The 20,225-nt window shown below is 38.7% G+C and overlaps 1 protein-coding gene and 1 long non-coding RNA gene across 3 annotated transcripts in view; both read left to right on the top strand.

Annotated features, from left to right (window-relative positions):
* Positions 1–20,225, top strand: part of LOC106084322 (tyrosine-protein phosphatase 99A) — a 138,235-nt gene that overhangs the window by 35,677 nt on the left and 82,333 nt on the right. For both annotated transcript variants that reach the window (XM_059362648.1, XM_059362649.1), the window contains exons 2-3: positions 8,154–8,351; positions 17,433–17,713. In XM_059362648.1, the coding sequence (XP_059218631.1) occupies positions 8,154–8,351; positions 17,433–17,713 (479 nt within the window). The remainder of the gene's footprint in view (positions 1–8,153; positions 8,352–17,432; positions 17,714–20,225) is intronic.
* Positions 3,572–4,086, top strand: LOC131995043 (uncharacterized). The gene is made up of 2 exons (XR_009397094.1): positions 3,572–3,649; positions 3,702–4,086. It is a non-coding gene; the product is annotated as an uncharacterized LOC131995043 (long non-coding RNA).

Consider the following 20,225-nt stretch of genomic DNA (forward strand, 5'->3'; position numbering starts at 1 on the left):
AGTGAGTTAAGTTAAACCTCTTGATATACTTCTGAAATATGGCACAGATCGTTCCAGATTTGAATATAGATTCTTGATTGAAGGTTTGTGGCCCATTAAAGGCGCATTTATTGTCCGATTTCGCCAAAATTTGGAACAGTGCGTTGTGTTAGGCTCTTCGATATTTTTCTGCAACTTGGCCCAAATCGGTCCAGATTTGGATATAGCTGTCATATAGACCGATATCTCGATTTAAAGTCTTGGCCCCATAAAAAGCGCATTGATAATCCGATTTCGCTGAAATTTGACACAGTGACTTATGTTAGGCTTTTCGACATCCATGTCGTATGGTTCAGATCGGATTATTGTTAGATACAGCTACTAAAAAGACCAAAATTTTGTTATACACAATTGAAAAATGACTTGTACTTATTAGTCCGTTTGGTCCAAATCGGAACATATTTCGATATAGCTACTATGGGGGCATAAATTATGCATTTTTCACCGGACTATGACGAAAGGTGGTTTACATATATACCCGAGGTGGTGGGTATCCAAAGTTCGGCCCGGCCGAACTTACCGCCTTTTTACTTGTTTTCAATTAATTTTTCGAGAATCTTTAAAGGCCGGTCGTACGACAAATTTTTCTGAGTACGATTATGCTAGAAATTGTCAAATTTTCCAATGCAAAAGTCAGATGGCTTGCACCTGGCAACAGGCCGGAAACTTATATGGCAGCCTTCGTATAAGATTTGAGCCAATTTGGAACTTAAATAAAATCTAGAAAAATTTTGTTGTGGTACAAATACTTCTATAGTATTAAGTCGAATTTTAGGGAAATTTCTGCTAAACTTAAGTTTTGCTTGAAGTTTTATACTTTCCCTCAAAATGTTAAACTCTAAACAAACGCATATTTAAGAAAACAAAAAATCTCTTCTGGGTTTTTTTTTTTAATTAAATTGAAAAATAATGACTCTGTATTAAAATTAAATTTAATATTTATTGGAAATGCTTTGCAAGACTCTTATCTTAAAACAAAAGGTTCTTGATTGCTTTATGATAGGAAATCTTTGGTGCTCTTTTGTTCTTTGACTTTGATGATTGTCCAGTTGTACTTTGTCTAATGTCTCTGTTTGGCCCTGACTCTTTGCAACACACAAAAAAAAATAGTTAAACAAATCAACTGCGAGACAAAAATAAAAACTTCTTTTGCAACACTTATTGATGACATAAAAATAAATTGACCAAAGTCTCTTAAAATGTTCACTTTTTTTGCAGGGGGTGTAAGAGGGGGCCAAAGATTAAGAAAATGTATGAAAAGAATCAATTTGCAGTTACCATTAGCGAGGGTCATCACTTTGGAAAACTTGAAAGCGTTTAACCTTAAATGGCAAAAAATCAAGCCACACCACTCGAAAGTTTTGCCTTTCTAAACTCTATGGGGATAGTAGGCTCCCCCAGGCTGCAGCAAAACATTTGTTGGCCTATTAATGGCAAAAGCTTGGTGAAGGAACACCCAATGCTCCTTTTGTTATTGCTGATGTTGTTGTTGTTTTAGACAAAACTAATCTTTTTCATGGATTTATTTTTATTTCCATTTGCACACTTAATTTAATTCTCAAATTCATTTTAAACGCAATGCCTTGCCTTGCCTTGCCTGCTTTGCCAGAAGCCAAATCTCAGCCTTTGCTTTTACTTCTTTGTTTTTTGTGGTTGTTGTTGTTGCTGCTCTTGCCCATTGCAAATAAACGTTTATTTCACTTAATACCAAAAAAAATCCAAAAGGGAGCATCATCACAGCAAGTGTTAGGCAAGCAAGGATAACTTTGCTGAAAAGAAGCAACAACAACGAAGCGAACAGATTACATTTTCCGCCGTTGATTTGCTGGCTCGCCAACTCTCGTTGGCACACAAGTTCTTGTATCTTATCTAAGGCCGTCAAAGACGTTAAAACGTTTATATTCCTCTCGACAATAGACATTTAATTTTCTTTGAAACGCTTTATTGCTACTTGGCCAAGAAGAAGACGAAGAAGAATAGGGGGTTGGAGCAGTTTGGAGAGCAGAAATTCCGCAGGGATCTCTTTTGGTTTTACAGTTTTGTTTGCGCTTGATTTGTATAGCCTCCTAAGCATACAGCATAGTCAAGTTAGTCAGTTAGTCAGCCAGTCGGTCGCTAGGCAAAGCTAAATTTCCTTTCATTGAAGTCAAAGGATCAACATTTGATGTTTTTCTTTGACTGAATGATGCTCTGGGTATTTATTTTCGTTGTTGAGTGATTCAATTGAGTGACCTCTTTCCCCCTGGTCCTTGAGGCAGACTCTATGCCAAGCAAGAGTTTCACTGTCTCTATGCAAATGCTTTGGAACCATCAATTCAATTGACTGCCAACCTAAGCGAGCCTAGCAAGCATTTGATAAACTTTAAGGAATCCAAAGAAACCTCATTTGAAGTAATGGCTTAGAGTTTTTTTTTTATTTTTATGCGGAATGCCTTAAGAGAGAGGGAGAGGGATAGAGTGAGAACAACAGCAACAGAAAACTTTCAAAAAGGATAACAATTCAATTTTATTTGATTTGAAGAAAGATTTACTTTTTTCCAAGAGTGCGGGCAAGAAGGCCAGAATATTTGTTTTGTATTTCTAGAGGCTTCCTAGATTAGGTCTTGTAACCAGATTTTGTTTTATCGGATTTTTAAAGTGCTATTGTTTCAAATGCAAAGACTGACATGACAGGACAGACGCACGTATAAAGGCACTCCGATATACGGGCAGGCAACAGCACAATTCTATTGAAGCTGGGCATTTTATAACAACAATAACAACAACTATTTTATAAAACATTTGTTTTAGTTGATGTCATTGTTTATTTTCATTTTGTTCTATGTCACATCATCACAGTACCATGGGTCAAAAAAAAACAACGGACGAACGAACGACAATACGACATTTTCTATTTTTTTTTGTTTTCAGCTCACTTTACATTCGATGGTATGGTATTCTGTTATTGTGCCTGAGGCTATAACCTTTGTCATGCCCTTGCCTCTTTCAGCTTTTAATCCTTTTTATATGTCGCCGTGTCAAAGTTTTCATAATACTCAGACCTACGTTTTGTTTTTCTTTTGACTGTATTCACTCATCCTAGCCCTCCCATAACAAGAAAAAAGGCTAATAAAACAACAACAACAGCAACAACATCTAAAAGGACACTGTAGTTTTTTTTTTTTTTTGTGTCACAGATATCATGACAGCATTGATCGAAAATATGCTTTCAAAATAAATCTCTTGTGACGTTGACGCAAATTAACAGCAGGCTAGCTCCCCCGGATGGATTGTATGTGCGTCTGAGTGTGTGAGTGAGTGAGGATTAAGGATATTCGTATGTTATTTTTTATTGGGGCTATGGGGGGAGATTTGATGTGATTGTTTTTGATGGGGCTATTAAACTGTTTGGTAATAAAAAAAAGTCTACCTCGAAGGAAACCACAGCATATGGTGTTTGTAAATTTGTTTTGTTCTTCTTTTTCTTCATCTGTCAGTCAAGGTTTTCGATAAAAAAAAACAAACAAAAATTAATACAACTCAGGCATATACACCAACGAGCAGTTTTGTGAAAAAATTCTTTCGAAGAAAATGCGGCTCAAATTCTTGGATTACGAGATACGCCCATAAGGTAGATTTTATCTAATATAGACCGATATATTCTAATATAGCGACTTTTATAGAGCCTAACACAACTCACTGTTCCACATTTCGGCGACATCGGACAATAAATGCGCCTTTTATGGGCCCAAAACCTTAAATCGAGGAATCTGTCTATATGACAGCTGTATCCAAATCTGGACCGATCTGATCCAAATTGAAGAAGGATGTCGAAGGTCCTAACACAACTCACTTTCCCAAATTTCAGCAAAATCGGATAACAAATGTGGCTTTTATGGGTCCAAGACCCTAAATCGGCGGATCGGTCTATATGACAGCTATATCCAAATCTGGACCAATCTGGGCCAAATTGAAGAAGGATATCGAAGGTCCTTACACAACTCACTGTTCCAAAATTTCAGCAAATTCGGATAATAAATGTGGCTTTTATGGGCCTAAGACCCTAAATCGGTGGATCTGTCTGTATGGGAGCTACATCAAGATATCATCATACATCAAGAAAAAAATCTGTGCATAGTTTCAGCTCAATATCTCACTTTTTTAAAGACTGTAGCGTGATTTCAACAGACAGAGGGACAGACGGACGGACATGGCTAGATGTTCTTAAATTTTTTACGGGTCGGAAATGGATATTTTGTTGTGTTGCAAAGGGAATGACAAAATGAATGTACCCCCCTCCTTCGATGGTGGGTATAAAAGGGGTGCGGATATTAATCCGCTCCATGGCAATTACGGCATACACCTAAGCCAGTAATCGGCTAGTTATTCGCTCTAAATACGAAAAAAGTAACCTCTTAAAAGAAATGCTATGTCAGGAATTCCGTGCTACTTACAAAATTCTTAATTGTTTTCCATACCACGCCTCCATCTTGGTTCATGTCTGGTATTTTATCCCCATCTAAGGACCGGTGTCTGTAAGCCGCGAAAACCGGCCCTACATGCTGTACTCATGCTACCACTTCGCACCGATTTTGCATAAGTGAGACTTATGACGACGTAACCGTGACTGATCCGAAAAGATGCGCCCGGTTATTCAACCGTCAATTTATTGTGCATCACGAGAGTGACAGGGCAAGGAGAGTCATTCGTCGTATCCGTGGTCTCTGAGCCGATGGATAGCCCTCACAATTTCCCGTGAGCGAAGTTACGAATGTCATCCTTGGCCCCAAATCATCTTAGGCGTTGGGCCCCGACGGAATCTCTACACAGATGCTGACGAATCTGGATCTACCTATAGTTGAATACCTTACTACTGTCCTCAACCTGTCTTTGAACACTCTCATAGTTCCCAATGTCTGGAAAATGGGCAGAGTAATGCCGCTACTGAAGCCTGGAAAGGACCCGTGTTTGGGGGAGTCGTACAGACCGATCAACCTTCTCTCACCAGTAGCAAAGACTCTTGATGCATTACTCCTCTCGAACCTCGTAGGAGAATTTCCATTCGCCGATCATCATGGATTTCGAAGACTGCATAACACAACACCTGCTTTGCATGCCCTCAACATTGTTGACGTGGCTTCAACCCAGCCCAGGCCATGTGATAGGTCGATCCTCGTGGCACTGGACCTCTCGAAGGCATTCGACACTGTCAGCCATGCTAAACAATTTGAGGTCTTCGCCAACACGTCCCTCCAGCCAGGCCTGAAACGCTGGATCGCGAATTATCTGTGTGTTCACTACAAATACGCCTGAGGTGAACATTCAGCTGAAACTGATGGTCGATGGAGAAATGATTCCGACCATCAAGTGTCGCAAAATACTTGGCGTCACATTTGACAGCTCTTACACATTCTCCCGACATGTCACAGCAATTTGCAATAACGTCAAAAGTAGAAACCTCAAGTCTCCTGCCGGCACGTGCAAAGCAATTGGCCGATCTGTGGTAAGTTATGCAGCGCCAGTGTGGTCTCGTCAGCTTTGTGACACGCAGTGGAATAACATTCAGATCTGTCAGAATGCCGCCTTCCGAACTGCGTCGGGCTGTCTTCTCAGTTTTCATGTGGACCACCTCCATCAGGAGACAAAGAACCTACCAGTGCGAAGACATAACCACATGCTGTCTAGCAATTCCTTTTGGGCTGTTATTGCAGAGACCATCCAAATCATCATCTTGTGGATAGATATCCACCGCCCAGAAGCCTTAAGGTAGATCTACATGATCTAGAGCATGAGGTTCAGCCTTACAAGAGAGAACCTCTAGATCAACATATCAAGCAGGTCTAGACAACATTCATGCACCCGGCACGGGATAGCAATGAGCACCACACAAGCTGGAACATCGAGGTCCGATATGTGTGGTGTTTATTGCTGTCACGAAAAGCTTAGCTGCGAGCTAACGGGCGTGTCCACAGTTTGCGGATAGTGGAAACCACCATCCGGTGTAGCTGTAACTCCAGTTCCGCACAATCAGCGGTATCGAGCGGAGAGTCTCAGTGAGAGGTCGGGTGGCACCGGCTCTTGCACAAATACTGAGTGCCTACGATGCTCGATGTGGCAAGGCGAGTTATTGGCGCCTTTAAATAACCTATGGCCACCCTGTTCCCGCGGCGATCGGTCCTTTGAAACGGAACGAACCTACCGGAGCTTGACGAGGATCGCCACCTCTACATGAAAATCTGGTTACAACAACAACAACAACATTCATGCAGACACGGTAACAGATGCGGTAAATAGCTACCGGGTGAATGTAGTCCTTGAAGAGCGACCGCCTCCCATTGCACCTGAAGAAATTTAACCAGAGTAGTTCTGCCACATTTACGATCCGGCAAATGCAGCCGCCTCAACTCCTACAGAGCAAGGATTGATGCCAACGTGCAAGATGTATGTCCCGATTGTGACCAGGGACCACACGTCACCTGTTTAAATGCCCAGCCAGACCCACTCGACTCAGACCCAGATCCCTGTGGACCCACCCCATCTTAGTCTCAAAGTTCCTGGATCTGGACACTCAACAGAATCAAGCAGACGAAAGATGGAGCACAACAAACTGCTACAACAACATGGTAGGGCGGTCGAAAAAGAATCTCAGTCACTGGGTTCTAAATGAAGAAACTCAAATCGTTTACTAGGTCTATATGGCAGCTATATTCACATGTGCTCCAATCTGAACAATATCGGACAAGATTCTCCGGGGGGCAACTCAATGAAACACAGTGTGCAAAATGTCTGCGAAATCAGGTAATGAAAGCGTCGTTTCCTCAAAATCAAATTTGAATGTAAGTTTCGTACTTTACTTCTCAAGACCTTTCATTAGAGGCCCCTATTGTCGCGGTGGGCCTTTATGTCGCTTTCGGAGTCTTTCAGTGTTTAGGACGGCCCCGAGTTCTTGATACCAAATTTTGTTAATAAAAACCCACCGCCATTTCGTCCTCTAACACTGGCACTATTGTCTCAAATACAATGATAACAACTTTCAACCGAAGGATTATGCTTGGAAGGGGCTGTCTCCTCACCCATTCTTTAAATGAATTTTATTTTGAATTGCTAATGGCTTTAAAGTTTAGGTCATAGTTTATGGTAAATACAGAAAAAGAAAATTTGAAGGATCTTTCCTTTGTTTTGCCATTCAATACTAAAAAAAAAACATAGACAATCGGACAGACGCACAGACGCACAGAGAGGCAGGCATTGACAGCAGAGCATAAAGGATAAGTACAAATATTTTGAAAGTGTTAAGACGCAAGGATAAGAGAAAATTGAAAAACAATATCTCTGTTAGAAAACAAAATGGCAATGGATATGTATTTAGAATTGAAATTGCAATGCATGGGGCAGGATACCAGGGATAACAACTTATGTCAGTTGTAGAGCTTCGTCTATGTGCGAGCAAACCAAAAGACATTGGGATTTAAGACATTTTCGTGGTAAATCCAACTAAAGCGTCGCAATGTTGGTTTGTATTGCGGTGTAAACGGTTTCTTGGGAACTCTGCCATGCTTAAGGTAAAGGATTTTTGTTTTTTTTTTTTTTTTGCTATTACTGCCCAAGTTATTTATATCATATTCACTTTGGATAGCACATATGAAGCCCGCATTTGTAGATTTGGCATAGACGTACTCGTATATGAATACAAACGCACACTTGCATATTATTGACATGGCAAAAGACATGCTGTGCTGCAAAGCCAGCAAGATGCTCCTTTGACTTTGGTCGGTCATATCCTTTGACATGCTTTGGTTTTTGTTTACCGCTGTCTTCTAAGCTCTAGACATTGCGGAATGTTTTTCTTTTGCTGCTCTCTTGTGAGGGCAAAACCTTTTGTAAGGATTTGAGTTGAGGAATCCTTAGAAATGCCATTGATGCACATTACTACAGTTGGGTTTCCTTATTCTTTTGTGAAGAGGTATTTGCATATTTTGCAGTTTTCTTATTCAGTTTTCTCCCTTTTTGGGAATGTTTGTTTGCTGTTTTCTTTTTTTGGTGCTAAATCAATTCTTGTTTTGTGTAAAAATATTGGCTTTTTATTATTTATGTGTTTTTCTAATTGGGTTTTCTTCTACTTCTTCTCTTTGCAGTGCCAAGTAAACCACAAAATCTCACCGTCCTGGATGTAACGGCCACCAGCATTACCATGTCTTGGCATCCGCCTAAAAATCAAAATGGCGCTATTGCCGGCTATCATGTCTACCACATACACGAAAATCAAACGGGCGTGGAAATTGTAAAACGTAGTGCTGCCGATTCGGCCATACGCTTTGAGCTGCCAAAACTAAGTGAGTACAAACAAAAATGTTGTCTTTCATAGAAAAATAGTCATAGTTATGACGAAGATATTCATAACAACATAACAAATTAAAAAAAAAAATTAAATAATAAAAGGATTAAAGGCTAGCTTAAGAAAACTGTCTTGTGTTGCTAGGACAATATGGAATCCATGGTAAAATTCTTCTTCTTGGGAGGAAGGTTAGGTTAAGGACACATAATACCTTTCATGGGTAAGAATCCCTTCATTCGGAGGATCTTAAGGTCCATTGTATTTATCCTGATAGTCCTCCGGTCCCTATTCATTTCATATGGATATCCAGGGTATTTGCAAATCTCACACACTCAGTGATTTCAGACTCTGAATTATAATACCCACAAACATTTGCAAATGTCCAAAAGTTTAGGAGTGTCTCCGTTAGACTTTCAGGTAGATTTGTACCCAAAAAGTAATTGCGGATTTTTTAAAAGAAAGTAAATGCATTTTTAATAAAACTTAGAATGAACTTTAATCAAATATACTTTTTTATACTTTTTTTCTAAAGCAAGCTAAAAGTAACAGCTGATAACTGACAGAAGAAAGAATGCAATTACAGAATCACAAGCAGTGAAAAAATTTGTCAACGCCGACTATATGAAAAATCCGCAATTACTTTTTGGGCAACCCAATACGAGTACCTCGATATACTCGATTATTTTCTACCTTGCATAAAATCACAGGGGTTTTTTACAATGATTGGGTTCTTATGACATTGGGTTCTTATGTACCATTCGTCACATAATCTGCATTAATCAGCCGTACTATCCTGACATTGCCTATTTCCAATACCCCACATTGTTGAAGAGCTCACATGAAAACTCTTAGACATTCAACGCTAAATCCATCCGTAAAAGTTCCCTGCACTGTACGGATACTTCCACAAACCTTAGATGCAATCATAGTTGATCTCAGTGACTTAAGATAAATAGCATCCAGATGATTCCAATAGAAGATTGTGCTCCGCCCATTCTTCTTTCGTGACAATGCTGAAGAAAAACGAAATTGAAGGCATACAAGCGGCTAACTAAGTCTCTATTCACATTTTCCAGCGTTTAAACAATTGATGTGTCCTATGTAGGCTGTAGGTTTTACACCGTTTCGAGAGCCCCCCATTGTGTTTTCAATAACTAACGATTATTTTTCTGGCCTGTCGCACAGTGGGATGGATTCGAAAAAGCTGGTAAAAAATATGGAGATTATGGTTTGAAATTTGAAATGGTTAGAGATGAGATGTTATCGAGACCCTAGGCATTTCGAAAAATTTTCGGGCTGCCAAATCTGCATTTGTGAACCGAATTCCAAAATTCTGTTTTAGCTGGATAGTCCGCGAAAATCCAGCTGAGGGATACAATATCTCTGCTGGTTTCGAAGTTATTCGACTTTCAATTTTTATTTTGGAACTGATGACCGATATTAGTTCGATTTTCATTTTGATGCATGATTTGGATTGGTGACAAAATTTACAATGACCTTGCTGTAGTGTGGGTCAACATCCGTTAATTCTGTTAAAAGTAATACAGTTTGGAAGTAAAAAATTTAAAACAAGTAAAAAGGCGTTAAGTTCGGCCGGGCCGAACTTTGGATACCCACCACCTTGAGTGTATATGTAAACCCCCTTTCGCCACAATCTGGTGAAAATTTGATAAATTATGCACCCATATTCGGCATGGACATTGATAGACCACTCAATGTCCGTGCCGAATATAATCCACTGTTGAATTTTGTATTTAAAATTTCAACAAAATCGGGCAATAAATAAAGCTTTTATGAGCTTCAGACCCTAACCGGTATATCGGTCTATATGACAGCTATATCTAAATACAGTCCGATCTTTACCATATTTGGGTCGGATGGCGGGTGACCTAAAACTACACACTAATTCAAATTTCAAAGAAATCGGATAAAAAATAAAGCTTTTATGGGCTTCTGACCCTTTATCGGCAGATTGATCAATATGGCAGCTATATCTAAATATAGTCCGATCTGAACCATATTTGGGTCCTATGCAGGGTAACCGAAAGCAACTCATTATTTAAAATTTCAACGGAATCGGGTAATAAATAGAGCTTTTATTGGTTTCAGACCCTTTATCGGCAGATCGGTCTATATGGCAGATATACCCAAATATGGACCGATCTGTGCCATATTTAGGTCAGATGTCAAGAGGCCTAAAATAACCCAGCGAAATCGGGTAATAAATAAAGCATTTATGGTCTTCAGACCCTTTATCGGGAGATCGGTCAATATGGTAGCTATATCTAAATATAGTCCGATCTGAACCATATTTGGGTCAGTTTTCCGGAACCCTTAAACTAACCACTGTTTCAAATTTCGGAAAAATCGAATCAAACATAAAGTTTTATGGGCATTAGACCCTTTATCGGAAAATCGGTCTATATAGCAGCTATATCTAAAGTAGTCCGATTTGGCCCATTCAAGAACTTAACCAGCGTGCATCAAAAAGACGTATCTGTGCCAAATTTCAGCTCAATAGTGACGGAAGGACAGACGGACAGACACACAGATATCGTTAAATCGTCTTAAAATTATACGACGATCCGACGCATATATACTTTGTAAGGTCGGAAATTGATATTTCGATGTGTTGCAAACGGAATGACTAAATGAATATACCCCCTATCCTACGGTGATGGGTATAAAAAGGAGATTTGTTTTCATAGATTGATCTTTATTGGAGAAAGTTGGGACAGAGAGTTGTGTTAGGCCCTTTGACATCCTCTTCAATTTGGCCCAGATCTGTTCAGATTTGGAAATAGCTGTCATATAGTCCGATCCGCCGATTTAGGGTCTTAGGCCTATAAAAGTCGCATTTATTATCCGATTTTGCTGAAATTTGGGACAGTGAGTTGTGTTAGGCCCTTTGACATCCTCTTCAATTTGGCCCAGATCTGTTCAGATTTGGAAATAGCTGTCATATAGACCGATCCGCCGATTTAGGGTATTTAGGCCACATTTATTATCCGATTTGGCTGAAATTTGAGACAGTGAGTTGTGTTAGGCCCTTCGACATTCTTCTTTAATTCGGCCCAGATCGGTCCAGATTTGGATATAGCTGCCATTTAGACCGATCTCTCGATTTTAGGTTTTTGGTCCATGAAAGGTGCATTTATTGCCCGATGTCGCCGATATTTGGGACAGTGAGTTGTGTTAGGCCCCTTAAATATGTAAATTATTTAATTTCATTTTTTGTTGGGTCGAATTAAGACGTTCAGGATCTTAGGAGGACATGCTAACTTCTGCGCCACGGTGGCCTCCAACTTTATTTTTATATAATAAATAATATTAAGCTCCTATTTCCCAATTTCAATTTATTTAAACGTACTGTCTATGGGTCGGGAGTAATGGGGGAATTCATCCATTTAATTACTTTATGACAAGATTTTCAATTATTTCTTTTTGTAAATAGAAAAGTGAGATACATTGCGAGATTGCCATTAAATACAAATGTAAAACCAAACATGAATCTAAATTCAAATAAAGATATCAACTGTTATATGGAAGCTATTAACAGGTAGTAATAAAATCACCTTTCCTGAATCACACCTACATACTCGACCAAGCTTTCCCGACCAATATCTCTCATTGATGGCCGTGGTTGCCTGGGTGTTATCCCTTTCACATTTCATTATATTCACATTAAACGTTATTAATTCTGGCCAAAGTATTTTTACTGTCATTGGCCATTGTGGCCAATTGTTGTCAAAAAGCAAAAGTCCAACGGAATGTGAAAGCCTTTCGCTGTTTATGCCAACAAATGCTTAATAATAGACAACAAAAGCGAATCGGCATCGCAGTCATGTCCTATGGAAAATTAAAACAGAGACAGCAAATTTATGTTAATGAGAGAGGGAGAGACAATGGGCACGTATAAAAAGAATTTACAGGAACTGTGATTTGCAAAAAGGAAATGATGACATTTTCAGTGAAAGAATTTAAAGAAATTAAAATTTTTGTATAAAAATTAAACTTAGGCGATTTATTATATCCTCTACAATAGGATGGGGTTATACTAATTGCGTCATTCTGTTTGTAACTCTTCGAAATATTCGTCTAAGACCCCATAAAGTATATATATTGGGTTGCCCAAAAAGTAATTGCGGATTTTTTAAAAGAAAGAATATGCATTTTTAATAAAACTTAGAATGAACTTTAATCAAATATACTTTTTTTACACTTTTTTTCTAAAGCAAGCTAAAAGTAACAGCTAATAACTGACAGAAGAAAGAATGCAATTACAGAGTCACAGGCTGTGAAAAAATTTGGCAACGCCGACCATATGAAAAATCCGCAATTACTTTTTGGGCAACCCAATATTCTTGATCGTCATGACATATTAAGTCGAACTAGCCGTCCGTCTGTCTGTCGAAAACACGCTAATTTTCGAAGGAGTAAAGCTAGCCGCTTGAAATTTTTGCACAAATACTTCTTATTAGTGTAGATCAGTTGGGATTGTAAACGGGCTATATCGGACCACGTTTTAATATAGATGTCATATAAACCGATCTAGGATCTTGACTTCTTGAGCCGCTAAAGGGCTCCATTCTTATCCGATTTGGCTGAAATTTAGCATGAGGTGTTTTATTATGACTTCCAACAACTGTGCCAAGTATGGGTGAAATCGATCCATAACCTGATATAGCTGTCATATAAACCTATCTGGGGTCTTGACTTCTTGAGCCGCTAGAGGACGCAATTATTATCCGATTTGACTGAAATTATGCATGAGGTGTTTTATTATGACTTCCAACAACTGTGCCAAATATGGTTCAAATCGGTCCATAACCTGACATAGCTGCCATAAAAACCGATCTGGGGTCTTGACTTCTTGAGCCTCTAGAGGACGCAATTATTATCCGATTTGGCTGAAATTTTGAATGAGGTGTTTTGTTATGACTCTCACCAACTGTACTAAGAAAAGTTCAAATCGGTCCATAACCTGATATAGCTGTCATATAAACCGATCTGGGTCTTGACTTCTTGAACCTCTAGAGGGCGCATTTATTATCCGATTTGGCTGAAATTTTGTACAACGGCTTCTCTCATGACTTTTAACATACGTGTCTAAAATGGCATGTATCGGTATATAGCCTAATGCAGCACCCCCATAAACCGATCTCCCTATTTTACTTTTTTAGGCTCTAAAGTGCGCAATTCTTACTAGATTTGGCTGAAAATTTACACAATGACTTCTACTATGGTCTCCAGTATTCAGTTGAATTATGGTCCGAAATGAACCAATACTTGATATTGTTCCAATAACATAGCAATTCTTTTCTTTTATCCTTTGTTTGCCCAAAAAGAGATACTGTGGCAAGAGCTCGACAAATGCGATCAATGGTAAGATTCGGCCAGGCCGAACTTAGCACGCTTTTACTTGTTTTTAATGTTTTTAAGAAAAAATTCTCTCTCTTTCAAAATTCAACGGCGAATTATCTGGTCGATAACTTCAAACATTTCTAAGGTTTGTCTAATGTATGCTTACCTTCTTTCTGTGAGAGTCACTGTTTTAAGTGCAATGACAACTCCATGACACCAGCAAAGCCACCAGCACCGCTCCTGTCACATTGGCTTCTATCCTGTCTGTTGTAACTTCCAATAGCAGACGACATACATTTGGAACCAAACGATGCCATGGCGACGGCCACATTCACTTCACTCCTTCATCAACGGCAGCAGCAGCAGTAGCAACAGCACGATCCCACCAACATCACTACCACAACCCATGTTTTGTTTTCGTGGCTTAAAATGTGGAGGTCTCCATTTTATTATTATTATTCATTTTGTTGTTGTTGTTGTTTCATTTTTAAATTCACTGTTGATGTTAAAATAACATCAGCAACAGCGTTAACAAGGATAACGGCCACCAAGTGAAACGACCAAATCATATACATGCCCTTGTTGTTGTTGTTGCTCTTGTTATGGTCACTGGCTGTGTCATCCGGAGTAAGCTTACTTACTCGATGGCCATTCGAATTGGAATGAATGGCAACGGTGTTGGTGCTGGTGGGCTGTTGTTGGTGTCTGCTTTTGTTTTGCGGCTGCCTATGTATGAGTGTATATGTACATGTGTGTGTGTGTGAGTGTATATGTGTGTGCGTTATGGTTCCATGAAAGTAATTATTAAATATGAAAATTTAATGTTAATTAATACTCTTAGCCTGATTAACATACGCAAAGTAGATGCATATGCTTGTTGTTGTTCTTTTATTAACACACAAACGTAAGCACACACACACACATAGGTATGAAGTCAACCAAAGAATGCCAATGTAAATTATGAAAGTCAACAAGAGATTTTGTTCAATAAAGTGCGGTAGGCTGCATGTAAAATGGCAAACATTTTTGGGAAAAAGCAAAACAAATCGGAGTCCATGGGAAATTTTTTGATTTCTTATATTTTTTCTAATAGGAATATTGAATATTGGGGAATATAATACCTTATAATAACATGAAGTAAAATACGGAGATTGGACCGATTCAGATCATATTTGACACAAATATGGTCTGAATCGCATGCAAAATTTCAGCCAAATCGGATAAAAATCGCGGCTTGTAAGGGCTCAAGAAGTCAATGGGGAGATCGGTTTATATGGGAGCTATATCAGGTTATAAACCAATTTGGACCGTACTTATTACAGTTATTGGAAGTCACAACAGAACACTGTGAGAAAAATTCCAGCCAAATCTGATGAAAATTGCGGCTTCCAGGGGCTCAAGAAGTCAAATTGGGAGATCGGTTTATATGGGAGCTATATTAGTTTCTTGATTGATACTTGGCACAGTTGTAGGAAGTTATAACAGAACACTATGTGGTACATTTCAGCTAAATCGGACAAAAATTGCAGTTTTCAGGGACTCGGGAAGTTAAATCGTGCGATCGGTTTATATGGGAGCTATATCGGGTTATAGAGCGATTTGGACAGTTCTTGGCAGAGTTGTTGGACGTCATAACAGAACACTATGTGCCAAATTTCAGCCAAATCGGACAAAAGTTGCGGCTTACAGGGGCACAAGAATTCATATCGGGAGATCGGTTTATATAGGAGCTATATTAGGTTCTTGACCGATTTGGACTGTACTTGGCAAAGTTGTTGGAAGTCATAACAGAACGCTATGTGCAAAATTTCACCCAAATCGGATGAAAATTGCAGTTTCCAGGGACTCAGGAATTCATATCGGGAGATCGGTTTATATAGGAGCTATATTAGTTTCTTGACCAATTTGGACTCTACTTGGCACAGTTATCAGAAGTCACAACAGAACACTGTGGGCAAAATTTCAGCCAAATCCGACAAAAATTGCGGCTTCCAGAGGCTCAAGAAGTCAAATCGGGAGATTGGTTTATATGGGAGCTATATCCAAATCTGAACCGATATAGCCCATTTGCAATCCCCAACGACCTACATTTAGTACCTGTGTCGACAGGCGGACGGACGGACATGGCTAGTTGGACTCCGAATGACGAAACGATCAGGGTTCTAGATCAATATTTCGAGGTGTTACACACGGAATGACTAGATTAGTATACTCCCATCCTATGGTGGTGGGTATAAAAACAGTACAAATGCTTGAATCAGGTGAATTTTGTAAAAAACTAGTTGTCGAAAAGTAGTTTCTGACAGACAGACAGTCTGGCATCGCTAGATATAGGGTGCGCCAGAGAAACTAACTTATTTGAAAAAATCCCGAGCCTTGAGTTGGGAGGGGTCGAGATAGGGTTCATCTGTAGGGGGAAGTTCCCAAGTTTGTTTCTCTCTCCAGTCAGTTGTCATCATGCTATGGTCTAGGAAGCAAGGGGTCTTCGCCTTCGAGAGCTTTTTTCTAACACTCGCTCACTTGTTGCTAGGCAACGTGCCTTCGGCGCTCGCTTTGCATCATCATCCTCATCGTTCCTGGCCGTAATTTAATTCTGTTGTGGGTTAACTCATTTCAGAAGTGTGTAGTGTCGCCAAACCCAGAAATGAACTTAACTTTAAGAGTGATGCTATTATTTGTGCGTTTTCCTCGGCCTTCGGCTCACAAACATGCAGCTGATATAGGAATTTCTGACACCACTGTTCGACGCATTCTCCATCAATACCTTAAATTTCATCCCAACAAATTGGCTGTTGCGCAAGGATGCACTGCACTGTCCCCAAATTTAAGTCCGTGCGATTTATTTTTATGGGGTTTTTTTGAAATCGCTGATATATGTCGATTGATCACCGACCATAGACACCTCAAGAACAACATTCGCGACGCCATTGCCAACATACCGATTGGTATTCTGCAAACAATGCATGCGTTATAGGGGTCACAATTCAGCCGATATTCAGGCGAAAACTATTCAATAAGAATGGTGCGATAGCGTTGTACATTCATGATAACGTAAGGATTGGCATCGTCGACGAACAAGTATGGCCCAATGACACTGCCGGCATGCAAACCACATCAAAAAAATGTTTTTTGTGAATGAAGTGTTAATTCAAGAGGCAAATCTTATTTTTCATTTGGCCAATAACTCATAGTTGCTTATTGACGAAGCATTAAGCCAGAAATGAAAAAAACAAGTAAAAAGGCGTTAAGTTCGGCCGGGATACTTTGGATACCCACCACCTCGGCTATATATGTAAACCACCTTTCCTCATAATCCCATAGCACCTGTATAAATGCGCATTTTATTGGCTCAAACCCTTAAATCGAGAGATCGGTCTATATGGCACCTATATTCAAATCTGGACCGATCTGGGCCAAATTGAAGAAGAATGTCGCAGGTTTTAACACAACTCACTGTTTTGATAAAATGTCCATATAATTTTAACAACCAGGACAGCGACCGTATGTACATTGTTTGAAGGCCTCTGGTCTCCACTTAACGAAAATGTCGTATTTGGCTGCGGCCGTTTGCAGCTGCATGTGATGTATAAGAACATTTGACACAATAATTACTACTGTTTTCCACGTTTCTGTTTACTTAATTTTGCCAATAATAATAATTTTATCAATGCTATGTTTATTTTCTAACTTTAAGTTTTCTCTCTTATTTTTGCAGAACCTTTTACTGAATATCGCATTAAGGTTAATGCCTTTACCACCAAAAATGAGGGTGACACCTCCGATACTATTGTTCAACGCACAGATGTTGGTGCACCCAGTGCCCCAATTATTGTTAATTTGACATGCCACTCACAGGACTCGCTGACGATACGCTGGAAGCGTCCATTGGAGTTTTATAACAACATTGACTTTTATGTAATCAAGACAAAAGTAATGGGACAAGATGCCCATCGAGATGTGAGAATAAATTCATCGGCCAAGGAATTGGAAACAGCGGTAAGTCACTATGTGGGAATACATTTAAAGCGTTATAGCAAACGATTATTATTTTAATTTCTTTAAAAATAAGCCACAAACTAAATTAAGATAAGGCTAATAGTCAATGTTAATTTATACTATAAAGATTATATATAATATGAGTTCAATAAATAAACTGAGGTAAATTGGGAAAATGTTTAACATAATTCATGGTAAAGGACACACTAGGTTCAGCCAGACCCATATTCTTTCGTCTGTCGAAATTACGAAACTTTTGGAACGAACATAACTTTTTCTACTTCAAATTTGTGAAAAATGCCGTATTGTGGGTACATTCGAATCTGCATAATTGAACACCGTTAAATTGACAGTTGTTTAATTGAAATACACGCTATGTTGAAAAATACACGCTTGAATGTTATCAACTTTAACGTAATTGAAAGAATTTCCCGTATTTTGCTTTTTATTGTTATTGTTTTGGTATTACTTCCAACAACTGCGCTAAGTATGGTTCAAATCGGTCCATGTTTTGATATAGCTGACATATAAACCGATCTGGGATCTTGACTTCTTGAACCTCTAGAGGGCGCAATTCTCATCCGATTAAAAAGAAATTTTGTACAACGGCTTCTCTCATGACCTTCAACATACGTGTCTAATACGGTCTGCATCGATCAATAGCTTGGTACAGCTCTCATATAAACCGACCTCCCAATTTAGCTTCTTGAGCCCCTACAAGGCGCAATTCTTATCAGAATGAACTGAAATATTACACAATGACTTCAAGTCCGAATCGGACTATAACTTGATATAGCTCCAATAGCAGAATAGTTCTTATTCATTATTCTTTGTTTGCCTAAAAAGAGATACCGTGCATAGAACTCGACAAATGCGATCCATGGTGGAGGGTAGTAAATAAGATTCGGCCCGGCCGAACTTAGAACTCTCTTACTTGTTTCAATTAAACTGCACTGAAAAAAGTCTAATTTTAAAGTTTCGAACCAAATACTAGCAAGCTTAATTTAAAGATGATCAATTTTCAAACATTTTAAGGAAGCATTCCCTTTGGTAAAAGGTATTTTCCTTTATATTAAGGATTTTTTATTTGAAATGGTAGGTTAATAAGTCCTTAACTTTGCGTCTAGTTGTTAAAGACAAAAATCTAAAATATATCCTTGAAAGCTAGGAAATTGACCTTGGGACTAGACAATAGTGAACCGTAGTTAAAGACGCAAATAGTAGCGTCTTTAAATGTTTTGTTTTTATAAGTTAGGGAGTATATTCATTTAGTCATTCAGTTTGCAACACATCGAAATATCAATTTCCCACCTTACAAAGGATATATACTTCGGATCATCGTAAAATTCTAATGAAATTATGAAATTTTTCATTTTACATTCTACAGCCTTCAAAAATTGAGATATTGAGCTGAAATTTGGCACAGATACGTCTATTTTGATATAGCTGCCATATAGACCGATCTCCCGATAAGGGGTCTGAAGACCATAAAAGCTTTATTTTTTAACCGATTTCGCTGAAATTTGAAACAGTGAGCTTTTTTAAACCTCCTGACATCTGCCCGAAAATTTGGTTCAGATCGGCCTATATTTAGATATAGCTGCCATATAGACCGATCTCCCGATAAAGGGCCTGAAACCCATAAGAGCTTTATTTTGTATCCGATTTCGCTGAAATTTGGAACAGTGTGTTATTTTGAGGCTCCTGACATCTAACCAAAATATGGATTAGATCGGTCTATATTTAAATATAGCTGCCATATAGACCGATCTGCCGATAAAGAGTCTGAAGTCCATAAAAGCTTTATTTTGTATCCGATTTCGCTGATATTTGGATCAGTGCGTAGTTTTAAGCCTCCCACCATCCGACCCAAATATGGCACAGATCGGACTATATTTAGATATAGCTGTCACATAGGCCGATCTGCCGGTAAGTGGTCTGAAGCCAATAAAAGCTTTATTTTGTTTCCGATTTCGCTGGAATTCGAAACGTTGGCCCATTAATTTTGGACCAACTTTTTTCTCAGTGTGTATTTCGCAGTTTTAAATTAAGTGAATTAGACGGGATCGAAAAATTCCTCCCTGCAAAACTAATGCCATTTTTAACATTCAATTTGTGTAATTAAATTTTCTGAAAAACTTTATTGCATTACATGATAAATGTTGACATTATTTAATTAAAAACTCGACTAATTTGCACCATCTCAACTTGGCAGAACTGAGCACTTTGTATCAATTAATTCATTACCAAAAAAATAATAAAAACTTTTAATAGAATGTTTTAATAAAACATTCTGCAAAAAACGAGTTGACTAAGCAATACAGCCATATTGCTAATGAAAATTAAAAACTCGTATAGATTTACCAAAGCAAAACGACCATAGAGAGCCATCAATAAAAGTCCTGAGCTTTGCAATAGAAAAAAAAAACCAAAAATTCCTGGTTAACTGTTCGCCAAAAGTAACCGGTCAACATGTTTCGAAATGCGTAAAAAGGCAACGCAAAAGCATCCA

This window comes from Stomoxys calcitrans, chromosome 2 (assembly GCF_963082655.1).
Source record: "Stomoxys calcitrans chromosome 2, idStoCalc2.1, whole genome shotgun sequence".
Classification (NCBI taxonomy): domain Eukaryota; kingdom Metazoa; phylum Arthropoda; class Insecta; order Diptera; family Muscidae; genus Stomoxys; species Stomoxys calcitrans.